This window comes from Myxine glutinosa, chromosome 11 (genome assembly GCF_964187855.1).
Source record: "Myxine glutinosa chromosome 11, kmMyxGlut1.1, whole genome shotgun sequence".
Taxonomy (NCBI): domain Eukaryota; kingdom Metazoa; phylum Chordata; class Myxini; order Myxiniformes; family Myxinidae; genus Myxine; species Myxine glutinosa.
Window position 1 is genome coordinate 110,217,053 of NC_136271.1, and position 14,204 is coordinate 110,231,256.

The following is a 14,204-nucleotide window of genomic DNA, read 5'->3' on the forward strand; positions in this document are numbered from 1 at the left end:
CAACCATTACACAGCGCTTTTAATGGCGCATGCCATAGGAACTCAACGCAATTTCGACTCGGCCAGAAAAACGAGCAAATTTTGCAGGATGTTAACTGGAATTAGCCGTGAAAATATATACAAAATACACAAAAATACACACCCACAAAAATAAACAACAAAACCCAAACAAACCCAAGGTCGACCATCTTACACAGTAAATTACATCATTTCAGCATCGTATTGATTGCTGAAATATTCCAGGGTTTATACACACCTTAAAAGAGGTATGCTTTGTGGTGTTGCCCCCTCCCACGTTTATTCCAGGGTTTATACACACCTTAAAAGAGGTATGCGTGGTGTTGCCCCCTCCCACTTTTAATTACTCATTAAATTACTCATTAAATTACTCATTACATTACTCATTAAATTACTCATTAAATTACTCATTAAATTACTCATTAAATTACTCATTAAATTACTCATTAAATTACTCATTAAATTAACTTACATAGTTTCAGCATTGTATTGATTGCTGAAATATTCCAGGGTTTATACACACCTTAAAAGAGGTATGCGTGGTGTTGCCCCCTCCCACGTTTATTCCAGGGTTTATACACACCTTAAAAGAGGTATGCGTGGTGTTGCCCCCTCCCACTTTTAATTAAATTACATCGTTTCAATTAAAAACATCGCTTCTACTGCTCCAGCCGCAGCATTCGTCACTTTGTCTGCTCATCCGCATGACCAAAACGAAATAAAGGGAGCTCAACCATTACACAGTGCTTTTAATGGCGCATGCCATAGGAACTCAACGCAATTTCGACTCGGCCAGAAAAACGAGCAAATTTTGCAGGATGTTAACTGGAATTAGCCGTGAAAATATATACAAAAATACACACCCACACAAATAAACAACATTTATTCCGTTCAACAGAACAAACATTTCTTATATCATGACATGCATGTCTTCAAAATTATATGACCAAGAGAAAAAGTAAAACTAATTAAAACTGCGGGCAGTGATGATCCGGGGACCATACCGCTCCATCCTGATTGGACGGGTGCGTGCTAGAGTCGTTAACAACGACAGTCCAGATCCGATTGTTCAAAATTTCAACTCAATCGATCAAAAAATGAACGCAGGGATGCATTTTAAAGGTGCAGTGGCACTAACTGAGTTGCCACGAATATGGCCACGAAATTGCCAATTTGGCCATCACAAAATATTTTCCTTAATCAATTGGCTCATAGCATAACCAATCTGCAAGTATTTCATCCGAAGATGTATCTCTGAGGAATTTTAATTAAATAAGTCATTTATAAATCAACGAGTTAATTTATTAAATGATTAATCAACAAATCAAAATTTTCCTTGACAGCCACATCACTTGGTCAGTGTCATGTCCAAATATCAGCTTCCTTACTCAAAAGGTGCCTGAGTTAATGTAATGTAATTACTGTAATAAGATTACTGCAATTACTGTAATGATTACTGTAATTACTGTAATTACCGGAACTGTAATTACTGTAATTACCTCAGGTAATTACTGTAATGTAATTACTGTAATGTAATAAGAAATGTAATTAATTAAATAAGTACTTCATTAATCGCTAATAATTAAATAACTCGTGAATTCTTATCCGATTTACTTAACATTTGAGTGTCCCCAAAACGTTGGAGCAAAACGTTGCAACAACGAAAGTGAAACGTTGTAGCGACGTTGTGGAAACGTCAGCAAAACCCAACATTTGAATGTTCCCAAAACGTTGGAGCAAAACGTTGCAACAACGAAAGTGAAACGTTGTGGCGACGTTGTGGAAACGTTAGCAAAACCCAACATTTGAATGTTCCCAAAACGTTGGAGCAAAACGTTGCAACAACGAAAGTGAAACGTTGTAGCGACGTTGTGGAAACGTCAGCAAAACCCAACATTTGAATGTTCCCAAAACGTTGGAGCAAAACGTTGCAACAACGAAAGTGAAACGTGGCGACGTTGTGGAAACGTTAGCAAAACCCAACATTTGAATGTTCCCAAAACGTTGGAGCAAAACGTTGCAACAACGAAAGTGAAACGTTGTAGCGACATTGTGGAAACGTCAGCAAAACCCAACATTTGAATGTTCCCAAAACGTTGGAGCAAAACGTTGCAACAACGAAAGTGAAACGTTGTAGCAACATTGTGGAAACGTTTTACAACAACATTATTTCAATGTTGCAGGAAAGTAATGTGAAAAACGTTGAAACAACGTTGTGGAAATGTCAGCAAAACCCAACATTTGAATGTTCCCAAAACGTTCCCAAAAATGTTCTCTCTCTGTCTGTCTCTCTTTCTGTCTGTCTATGTCTCTCTCTGTCTCTCTCTCTGTCTATCTCTCTCTCTTTCTGTCTGTCTCTCTCTGTCTGTCTCTCTCTGTCTGTCTATCTCTCTCTCTGTCTGTCTATCTCTCTCTCTCTCTGTCTGTGGTTCTCTCTGTCTGTCTCTCTCTCTGTCTGTCTCTCTCTGTCTGTCTATCTCTCTGTCTGTCTGTCTCTCTCTGTCTGTCTCTCTTTCTGTCTGTCTATGTCTCTCTCTGTCTGTCTCTCTCTGTCTATCTCTCTCTGTCTGTCTCTCTCTCACTTTCTGTCTCTCTCTGTCTGTCTCTCTCTCACTTTCTGTCTCTCTCTGTCTATCTCTCTCTCTTTCTGTCTGTCTCTCTCTCTCTGTCTGTCTCTCTGTCTGTCTCTCTGTCTGTTTGTCTCTCTCTGTCTATCTCTCTCTGTCTGTCTATGTCTCTCTCTGTCTGTCTCTCTTTCTGTCTGTCTATGTCTCTCTCTGTCTGTCTCTCTCTGTCTATCTCTCTCTGTCTGTCTCTCTCTCACTTTCTGTCTCTCTCTGTCTATCTCTCTCTGTCTGTCTCTCTCTCACTTTCTGTCTCTCTCTGTCTATCTCTCTCTTTCTGTCTGTCTCTCTCTCTCTCTGTCTGTCTCTCTCTGTCTGTCTATCTCTCTCTCTGTCTGTCTATCTCTCTCTCTCTGTGGTTCTCTCTGTCTGTCTCTCTCTCTGTCTGTCTCTCTCTGTCTGTCTATGTCTCTCTCTGTCTGTCTCTCTCTGTCTATCTCTCTCTGTCTGTCTCTCTCTCACTTTCTGTCTCTCTCTGTCTATCTCTCTCTGTCTGTCTGTCTGTCTCTCTCTATCTGTCTGAATATCATCTTTATCTCTGTCTGTCTCTATGTCTCTCTCTCTTTCTTTCTGTCTCTCTCTCTCTGTCTCTCTGTCTGTTTGTCTCTCTCTGTCTATCTCTCTCTGTCTGTCTCTCTCTCACTTTCTGTCTCTCTCTGTCTATCTCTCTGTCTGTCTGTCTGTCTGTCTCTCTCTATCTGTCTGAATATCATCTTTATCTCTGTCTGTCCCTATGTCTCTCTCTCTTTCTTTCTGTCTCTCTCTCTCTGTCTCTCTGTCTGTTTGTCTCTCTCTGTCTATCTCTCTCTCTCTGTCTCTCTCTCTCTGTCTCTCTGTCTGTTTGTCTCTCTCTGTCTATCTCTCTCTCTCTGTCTCTCTCTCTATGTCTTTCTCTCTCCCTGTCTATCTCTTTCTCTCTGTATTAATTTGTTCAACACTGCAAGTTACATGCATTCTCAAATCCATGATCGTGCTGAAAATATCGTGTACGACATTGGGTGGTTTGCCATTGCCTTCCCCAAAGCGCTTAATTATTGTCTTTCATTTAACCGTGAAGCATGTCTGAAAAGCTTACTCATTGTTATTTTATTTAAGTCCCCCTAGCCGTTCCAAAATATAAGCACATTGCAATGGGGGAAAATATAAAAGTGCATTTTTCCCATCCAATTTGACTGAGAAAAAATATCTGTAACTAATACTTTCTTTGTCCGCCGCCTTAATCGCACACCTAGAGCGGGCAGCTCAGGGGTACGTCTTCAAGTGCTAAACACATGTACCAGCCTTGTACATTCCACGAATCCTGCACCAAATTTTCTCATACTCACTCAAATTAGATCCATTGCACATATCTGTTCATGAAATTTCACAAATGATCCCAAGTAATTAATATTGCAATGACCTCTAAACATTCCTAAATCATTCCACTTGTTCAAAGAACGTTCATTTCGCAAGAAAGAGCGGGGGCAAGAGACAGATAGCCGAAATGGAAATGAGGGACAATGAGGGACAGTGAGGGAGTGTCGGTATGCAATTTTCATCCAATCGCCATCTTTCGCAATAATTCTGGACCGGCATGAGATGGCGTTGTCTGTCATTAATTTATACGTTGAATCAAACGAGTTTTAGACATGGCGGGAAAACTGAAAAAAAATTATTTATTTATTAATTTAAAACGGGTGTACACGATTGTACACGTGTACGGACCTTACCGAACCGGCAAACAAATCGCCTCATGGTGCACTTCATGAGCCGATTTGCCTGCAGACCAGAGTAAGGCTCTTAACACCCAGCGTATAACGTACGCATCCTCGCAAGCACACGAATAATAGAATCATTTAAAACGTTCCATCCGTGACTTTTACCTCGGACGGTCGTGACAAAAATATGTTTACACTCCTTGGATTTGTCGTTATGTTACCTATATCGCGGCAAGCCCCACACACACATCCTCCACCATGTTCAGAATTAAACACAGGTTCGTATTTCATAATGGACCATCCCAAGACGCCATGCTTACCTTGGCGAAGTCCACTCGAAATCCCAGCGGTGCCTCCAGATTGTCGAGGAAGTGTTGTGAGACTCAAGACTCCAATGATGTCACAGGTTTACAAAAGATCACAACTTTATTAACTGGTTGTTCACTTCATTCCAATACCAAATAACTACCGTTTAACTCAATGGACCAGGTAACTCTATCCGCATAGTCCCTCTTTCGTGGCTGATGTCTTCTCTGCAGCGCTGTACTCGTGGTACGCGTTCATTCCGTCGGGCAGGGCTTCTGAGGATGAGTGCTCCTTGACTCAAAGTCTCTTCTCTTTATATGGGCAAACTTCAGTTAATCCTCTGTGCGCTGAAATCGTAATCCCTTCTCCGCAGCAATGTTACTCAGTCATCCTGCACGCCTTCCTGGCACCAACTCGCTCCTCCCTGCTGGGAATTTGCTTCATCCTCTTTGCATCCCGATGAAAGACAATAGTATGGGCTTGGGAATGTGTGTTAGCCCGGGGTCGTGCTAAAGCTACACAACAGGACTCCCAGCTTCGACAGGGCGAGATGCATTCCTGACATTCTTACGACCACCTGCTCGTACCTTGGTTCGTTACCAGTTCCAACCAATGAGTTACACTGAGTTACACTTCCACAGTAGTATTAATAGTCGTAATAGTAGTATTAATAGTAGAATTAGCAGTAGTATTAATAGTAGTATTAGTTGTAATAGTTAGTAGAAGTATAATAGTGGTGGCAGTATTAATAGTAGTGGTAGTATTATTAATAGTGGTAGTAATAATAGTAGTAATGGTAGTATTAATAGTAGTGGTAGTATTAGTTGTAATAGTTGGTAGTAGTATAATAGTAGTGGCAGTATTAATAGTAGTGGTATTATTATTAATAGTGGTTGTATTAATAGTAGTAATGGTAGTATTAATAGTCGAAGTATTATTAGTTGTAATAGTTAGTTGTAGTCTAATAGTAGTGGCAGTGTTAATAGTAGTGGCAGTATTAACAGTAGCGGTAGTATTAATAGTAGTAGTTGTAGTAGTGGTAGAAGTAGTATTAATAGTGGAAGTATTAATAGTCGTAATGGTAGTATTAATTGTAGTAGTAGTATTAGTTGTAATAGTTAGTAGTATAATAATAGTAGTGGCAGTATTAATAGTAGTAGTTGTAGTAGTGGTAGCAGTAGTATTAATAGTGGTAGTATTACTAGTAGTAATGGTAGTATTAATTGTAGTAATGGTAGTATTAATAGTATTTGTAGTATTCGTTGTAATAGTTAGTAGTCGTATAATAGTAGTGGTAGTAATAATAGTAGTGGCAGTATTAACAGTAGCGGTAGTATTAATAGTAGTAGTTGTAGTAGTGGTAGAGGTAGTATTAATAGTAGTAATGGTAGTATTAATAGTATTTGTAGTATTAGTTGTAATAGTAGTAGTATAATAGTAGTGGTAGTATTAATAGTAGTGGCAGTATTAACAGTAGCGGTAGTATTAATAGTAGTAGTTGTCGTGGTAGAGGTAGTATTAATAGTGGTAGTATTACTAGTAGTAATGGTAGTAGTAGTATTAGTTGTAATAGTTAGTAGTAGTATAATAGTAGTGGTAGTATTAATAGTCGTGGCAGGTAATATTATTAATAGTGGTAGTATTAATAGTAGTAATGGTAGTATTAATAGTAGTAGTATTAGTTGTAATAGTTAGTAGTAGTATAATAGTAGTGGCAGTATTAACAGTAGCGGTAGTATTAATAGTAGTAGTCGTAGTAGTGGTAGAAGTAGTATTAATAGTAGTAATGGTAGTAGTAGTATTAATGGTAGTAGTAGTATTAATATAGTAGTAGTAGTATTAATGGTAGTAGTATTAATAGTAGTAGTCGTAGTAGTGGTAGAAGTAGTATTAATAGTAGTAATGGTAGTAGTAGTATTAATATAGTAGTAGTAGTATTAATGGTAGTAGTATTAATATAGTAGTAGTATTAATAGTAGTAGTCGTAGTAGTGGTAGAAGTAGTATTAACAGTAGTAATGGTAGTAGTAGTATTAATATAGAAGTAGTATTAATATAGTAGTAGTAGTAGTATTAATATAGAAGTAGTATTAATATAGTAGGAGTAGTAGTATTAATATAGAAGTAGTATTAATATTGTAGTAGTATTAATATAGTAGTAGTATTAATATAGTAGTAGTATTAATATAGTAGTAGTATTAATATAGTAGTATTAATATAGTAGTAGTAGTAGTATTATTTAATATAGTAGTAGTAGTAGTATTAATATAGTAGTAGTAGTAGTATTAATATAGAAGTAGTATTAATATAGTAGTAGTATTAATATAGTAGTAGTATTAATATAGTAGTAGTATTAATATAGTAGTAGTATTAATATAGTAGTAGTATTAATATAGTAGTAGTATTAATAGTAGTAGTCGTAGTAGTGGTAGAAGTAGTATTAATAGTAGTAATGGTAGTAGTAGTATTAATATAGAAGTAGTATTAATATAGTAGTAGTAGTAGTATTAATATAGAAGTAGTATTAATATAGTAGTAGTATTAATATAGAAGTAGTATTAATATAGTAGTAGCATTAATATAGAAGTAGTATTAATATAGAAGTAGTATTAATATAGTAGTAGTATTAATATAGTAGTAGTATTAATATAGTAGTAGTATTAATAGTAGTAGTCGTAGTAGTGGTAGAAGTAGTATTAATAGTAGTAATGGTAGTAGTAGTATTAATATAGAAGTAGTATTAATATAGTAGTAGTCGTAGTATTAATATAGAAGTAGTATTAATATAGTAGTAGTATTAATATAGAAGTAGTATTAATATAGTAGTAGCATTAATATAGAAGTAGTATTAATATAGAAGTAGTATTAATATAGTAGTAGTAGTAGTATTAATATAGTAGTAGTATTAATATAGTAGAAGTATTCATATAGTAGTAGTCGTATTAATGGTAGTAGTAGTAGTAGTAGTAGTAGTAGTAGTAGTAGTAGTAGTAGTAGTAGTAAGATTAATCAGTGGGCCGGGCAATTGGAAGTATAGTTGTGCAAGTAGGACGGACATTAAGGAGTGACGTAACGACTAACGAGGCAAGATGTTCGTGGCACCGAGAAGGTGCTAGAGGCTGCGGGACCTCGTCTCTCCCTCCTCGACATGTCAGGAGCAGCTGCGCTGGCGACGACAAGACAAGGTGGGAAGATCGTGGTGCGTTGCGGTACCCCTCGTTCCCGTGTACCAAACAGGTGAAGATCGGGTGAGGATGGACGTGATGGTGCGCGGTGCTGATACGTAAACGTTCGTTCCGTCCATTATCTCCTCAGGCGATTTATTGTGTTTCCGAAATGGTGCAAACGTGGTACGTACGTGTCGTGCTGCACGTTTTCATTGCTCCACTCGTGCGTCCCCCTTTCGTGCGTTCAGGGACCGTGTGGGGTCCACTGTACTTTGTTAATTGGGATAAGGGGACCATTGCACCTGCACCTCACGTGGATGTTATCTCACCGTACCTGCGGGAAACCTGTGTCATGCCGCTCGAGATATTATGACAACACAAGATGTTCAGCACCGTCAGCACCACGCCCATGTGCAGCACGTGCCGTACCACCGAGCTGTTCAACAGTTCAGTGTAAATACGTGTGGTACGGTATAATATACCATAGTGCTGCTCATGTACATTGCAACAACGGAAATTAGTACAGTGGTGTAATGTGTGCCATTATCTGGTGTACAGTGCAATACGTGCCGCGGTGCTGCTTTACTGTAAATGCTGTACCGCGGCGCTGATCTATACTGTGATAGGCGCAGTACCATATGGCATGGTGCTGACTTGCAGTATAATAGCATGTACACTCCCGCGTTTTTCCTTTACAATACAGTACTGACAACTGTACATGCTGTACCACGTGCGAGCTCGTGGCAGTACCATTGCATGGTGCTGATCTACAGAGCAATGTGTTTCTCGGTGCTACAGCACGTGTCCTACGGAGCCTGCTCGAGTGCAGGTCGGGAAATGTTTGTAAAGCGTCGCTGATTGGGCACCGAGGGTTTATGACGTCCAAGTGAATGCACCACATCTTCATGGAGGTTTTGCTGCACTTTTTCAAAACGCTGCGCATGCATAATGCGGAGATCCGGTAACACAAACACGGTTATTTATAGGAATCTGACACGTCAGGAACGCTGCCGACGTTTTGTACCCCCCCCCCCCCCCCCTCCAACACAGACTCGCTCAACAACCGCACTACTAAAGTCTCCATTTAAGGACCCCTTTCGACTGACTGTTCCTGAAACTTACTGCACGATGGAAACACTTTGTTAAACTAACCAACACAGATTACACGTGCTGTGTTGGTTATTTTTGCAGTGCACCTCAGGACACTTGGAATAACAGATTTCTAATCCAATCGAGTTTGTAAAAGATAAATACACTGTGTCTCATCTAATCCATTTGTAAAATATAAATGAACTGCACCTCATGTAATCCGGGTTTTTTATTTTTTTTGTACACAAGATCGAGGCTCGTGTAAGAGCTAACATTGATCACAAAAAGACAAACTGACACATTAAACATAAAACATATGATAAAGGGAGCAGGAGAACAAGATGGAGAGCAGGGACATTGGGAGATCTGTGGGAGGCAGAGGGCTTGCGGGGAGGAGGCATGGGAAGGGGGGGGGGGGGGGGAGGAAAGAGGTAAAAAAAAACACATGGACACAGCTAGGACTTCCAGGAAAGAAGTCGGTATTTCAAAAAAGTGGATCTGGGGTGAATTAACGTGGGTAGAAAAGATCAAGGTTTTGGATGGGGGAAGATAAGAGATGGTGGTGAACAGCTGTTTTAAAGACCATCTTACTATAATTCACCAAATGTCCGTCTGTCCGTTTGAAGGTACCGCAAAAACGGCTGAACCGATCGCAACGATATTTTGGGTGGGTATTCCTGGGACCCATTGGAGTAAAATAGGCTATATTGTTTTTCCAATTTTTTTCCCCAATTTTCCAGTTTTTCCAAACACAATGGAATAATATTTACTGATATGAACAGTGATGTGGCTTTTATTGAAATTCTACAAATACTGTTTAGATTTTGATGAGAATTACGAACCTGCCGCGAATGCGGAAGTGGACAGATTACGGCAATGCGCGGGTTTGATAATATCCCAATACAATCGTCATTCAATCGTAATGTTTCATCGTTAAACGTTAATCGTGTTAATCGTTTTGTTAAAGTATCAATGGATGATTGGAATTGAGTGAATACAAGTACGATTTTGAATTCGTAATTGTATTCACCCACCCGTACGGAACTTCACATCAGTATTTAAATATTTGTTTATGTCATGGATGTTGTTAAAAGTTTATTATATTAATGTGTATTTGTGATTGGAGTTATGCTGTTTGGAATGAAAAAAGAGATATCGAGTTCAAGTGAATGATGAAATGCAGTGACGGTTTTATGTTCTAAACGTGAAATTCACGGATCGCCATATGCAGATTCGCCATTGACTGGGAATGGAACACACATACCTGTTTGTTTGTGAACGGGTACGTTTTTCATGGAAGTCCTTCACGAACTTGCTGTCCATGTCTGACGTGCGACTGAAGGTGCTACAGGAATGTGGAATTTATTGGTTTCATGCTTTAGCATTCGCCGTTTCTGCATTGTCTGTTTGCTTATGGCCTCCCACCCGTGCGTAGCACGGGTACCTCACTAGTATAATGAAACCCCATTATATGTTTGTAAAATATAATAAATATATCTCATCTAATCAGTTTATAAAATATGAATAAACTGCATCTCATCTAATCAGTTTGTAAAACATAAATATATCAATTTTTTTTTTTGTTTTTTTGTATACAAGATCGAGGCTCGTGTAAGAGCTGACATCAATCCCAGAAAAAAGAAAAAAAAAACAGACACACAAAACATACAATAAAGGGAGCGGGAGACCAGATGGGTAGAGATGCACACAAGTACAACAGCAGAGAACAGGGACAACGGAACATCCGTGGATCCGTTTATAAAACTAATCACTGTATCTCATCTTATCAGTTTGCAAAACATAATAAATATATCTCTTATCACCCAGTTTGTAAAAGATAAATATATTGTACACCGCACCTTTCCTATTCCATCTCCAGGCGCTGCATGACGTCATCGCCGGGCACCGAAGGGGACCCGGCGATGACACGCGCTGATAGGGAGTACTCAGTTTTCACTCCGGTTGTTTGTTTTCTTTCTTTCTTTCTTTCTTTCTTTCCTTCTTTATTTATTTATTTCTTTATTGTTTGTTTGTCTGGGTGATATCTCAGCCATCCTTTGAGCTAGGAAGCTGAAATTTCAGCACAATAGTGAGCAAGTGTTTTTGCAAAAACGGTATTTTTTGTTTTTTGATTAATCAATTACTTGATCAATTACTTAATTATTATCAATTTATTAAGGACTTATGTATTTCCTTTCTCATCTGGGCAATATCTCAGGCAACTTTTCAGAAAGGAAGCTGATATTTGGATAGGACAGTCAACAAGTGATGGTCCTATCCAAATCTCACCAACCACTCTCACCAACCATGGCACCCCAGCAAAGGACTTCTACGACTCACTGGGACTGACACAATCTGGCAATTTCCCGACCCGGATATCAGTCAACGTCAACGGAGCATCTTCTCTTCTAGACTTGGTTATGACAAACTTCCCTGCAAATGTCTGCAGCTCTTCTTCTGCTCCAATCGGTTCATCTGACCATATGCTTGTTAAAGTAGACATCTCTCTGGCCATTCTCAGAGAGCCTTCTCAACGTTGACGAGTCTGGCATTTCACTCAGACCAACTGGCACGGTCTTCAAGCAGCCATAAATCATCTGGACTGGTCTCCCATCTATACTGCCTCTTACATCAACTCATCCTTGGAATTCTTCCAAAGTAAACTGCTCTCTCTGATGCACAGATTTATCCCATCCCGTCTTCAATTGTAATTCCCTTCCTCCAGTCCATGGTACATGGAATCTTGTGGTGAGGCAGTTGCCCTGAAACAACTTGCGTTCGCCTCCTGGAAGGCAAATCCAACGGAAGGCGATCTCATTTCCTTTCACAAAGCCCGGAACAAGTGTGTGTCTACCCTCAGGAGAGCCAAGAAACAATATCTCTCCACTCCCAAGAGTGAACTCTCAAACCTGTTTCCCTCTTCCAAATCCTGGTGGCGTCTTGTCAAATCTGTTTCTGGTGTTTGTTCCCCCTCCATCCCCTCCCTTACCTCAAACGGCTACACAGCTGACTCCGCACGTGAAAAAGCTGAATGCCTCAACTCTGTGTTTGCCTCAAAATCTCATGTACCAAACCCGTCTCTTTCTGTACCCACCGTACCCAGTCGTACCCAGCTGCTCCTGGACTCTGTGTCCTTCTCTCCTGGCAAGGTGGAAGAGTTTCTGTCAATCCTCGACTCTGATTCTGCAACTGGACCAGACGGCATCAGCCCACGGTTCCTAAAATCCTGCTCTCTCGCTCTTTCACACCCTCTCTCTGTTCTCTTCACCCTCTCTTTTGCCCAAGGTCATCTGCCTTCAGCTTGGAAATGAGCCAACATTACCGCTGCACACAAAAAATGTGCAAAAACAGATCCTTGCAACTACAGACCAATCAGCCTGCTCCCAATCATCAGCAAAGTCATGGAATCCATCATTGCTTCGGATATCAAATGCTTCCTCTTTTCCAATGGTTTGATCTCTGATCATCAATTTGGATTCAGACCAGCTCACTCTACTCTGGACATGCTGCTTCTGCTGTCTCAACAATGGATGGAGGTCCTCAATGTCAAACAGGAAATTAGAGCTGTCTCCCTTGACATATCACATGCCTTTGATATGGTCTGGCACCCCGCTATGCTCACCAAACTCTCCTCCTATGGTATCCATGGAAATCTCCACGCATGGCAGGCGGACTTCCTCTCTGGTCATAGTCAACCTGTGGCCCTGAATGGATTTCTCTCACCTCCCCTTCCTGTTAAGGCTGGAGTTCCCCAAGGCAGTGTTCTGGGCCAAGTGCTTTTTCTGATTTTCATCAATCATCTCTCCGACTCTCTGGAAAAGGAAAATCCTCTCTATCTCTTTGCTGATGACTCCACTCTCTGTCACTCCATACCTCATCTCTCAGATCGGCAGTCTGCAGTCTCCTCACTCTCTAAAGACGTGGACAAAATCACAGACTGGTCAAACAAGTGGAACATGTCTTTCAATCCTCACAAATCTCACACTCTCACAATGTCTCTTCGAAAAGACCATCTGGACAATCCTCCCATATACTTTCTCAACAACCCTCTCCAAGAAGTTCTGTCACTCAATCTCTGGGGTCTCACAATCTGCCATGATCTTTCCTGGGAAAAACACATTTCCAAGCTGGCCTCCAAATCCAGTCGCCGATTCGGCATTCTCCGTCGTGCGAAGTCCTTCCTTGGCACACCTGAACTCCTCACCACATACAAGGCTTTCATCCGCAGCTCAATGGAATAATGCTCTCCCCTCTGGGCTGGTGCTCTAGCCTTCAGAATCATTGGAACCTTCCGCGATGAAGCTAACTCTGAGGGCCTTTCACTCACTCACCACAGGCAGGTTGGTGGTCTTTCTGTCTGCTACCGACTCCTCTCTGACCTAGTCCCCCCAGCCCTGTCTGTGCTTTGTCCCCTAAATACGCCTACAGGTCGCACAAGATCTGCCTGCATCCCTCTTCTGGTGAAACTGCCAAAATCAAGACTCTCTGCTCACCTTCACTCTTTCATTCCTCTTTTCTCCCGCTTCTGGAACAAACTCCCTCACTCTCTTCAATCCCACTCATCCCTCCAGGTATTTAAAACAGCTGTTCATCACCATCTCTTATCTTCCCCCATCCAAAACCTTGATCTTTTCTACCCCTGATAATTCACCCAAGATCCATTTTTCTGAAATACTGACTTCTTTCCTGGAAGTCCTAGCTGTGTCCATGTGTTTTTTTTTGTGTTTTTTTTTTTACCTCTCCCACCCCCACCCCCCTTTCCACGCCTCCTCCCCCCAAGCCCTCTCCCTCCCACAGATCTCCCGATTTTCCTGCTCTCAAATGTTATACTTGTGTGCTTCCCCCTCTCTCCCCATATTGTCTCCCGCTCCCTTTATTTTGTCTTCTGTGTACGTTTGTTTTTTTTATCATTAATGTTAGCTCTTACACGAGCCTCGATCTTGTATACAAAAAAAAATAAAAAAATACAGAATCTCCGCAATACTGTCAAATTTTTTTCCAACTCAGGAAGAACTCAAAGCTGCTGGAAATCCTGAAAATGGGAGTGATAGCGACGAGGACAATGACACTGATTAATGGTGCCATTGATGTTGTACCCTTGTCATATCTAAACAGCTCTAGTTTCATATTCCTTTAAAATGCAAATCAAATTAAAATATACTAGCCCTAAACTTTAGGTATTTTCAAAATTGTAGTCGTGCAGAAAGCAATCCAAAGCCTCAATTTAACTCCAATTTGCTTCCAACTTTATCTTACACCAAAATGCTAATTCTAATTCATTTTAATATGGGTTTCCGCACGGGC

General features: G+C 40.3%; 1 protein-coding gene across 2 annotated transcripts in view; it reads left to right on the forward strand.

Annotated features, from left to right (window-relative positions):
• Positions 1-7,583: 7,583 nt before the first annotated feature.
• The window catches only part of LOC137436992 (6-phosphofructo-2-kinase/fructose-2,6-bisphosphatase 4), a 182,287-nt gene continuing 175,666 nt past the window's right edge, over positions 7,584-14,204 (forward strand). The window contains exon 1 of one of the 2 annotated variants that reach the window (XM_068131271.2): positions 7,584-7,829. In XM_068131271.2, coding sequence (XP_067987372.1) covers positions 7,793-7,829 — 37 coding nt within the window. In that variant the 5' untranslated portion in view covers positions 7,584-7,792. The remainder of the gene's footprint in view (positions 7,830-14,204) is intronic. The other variant, XR_013625026.1, reaches the window with a different exon arrangement.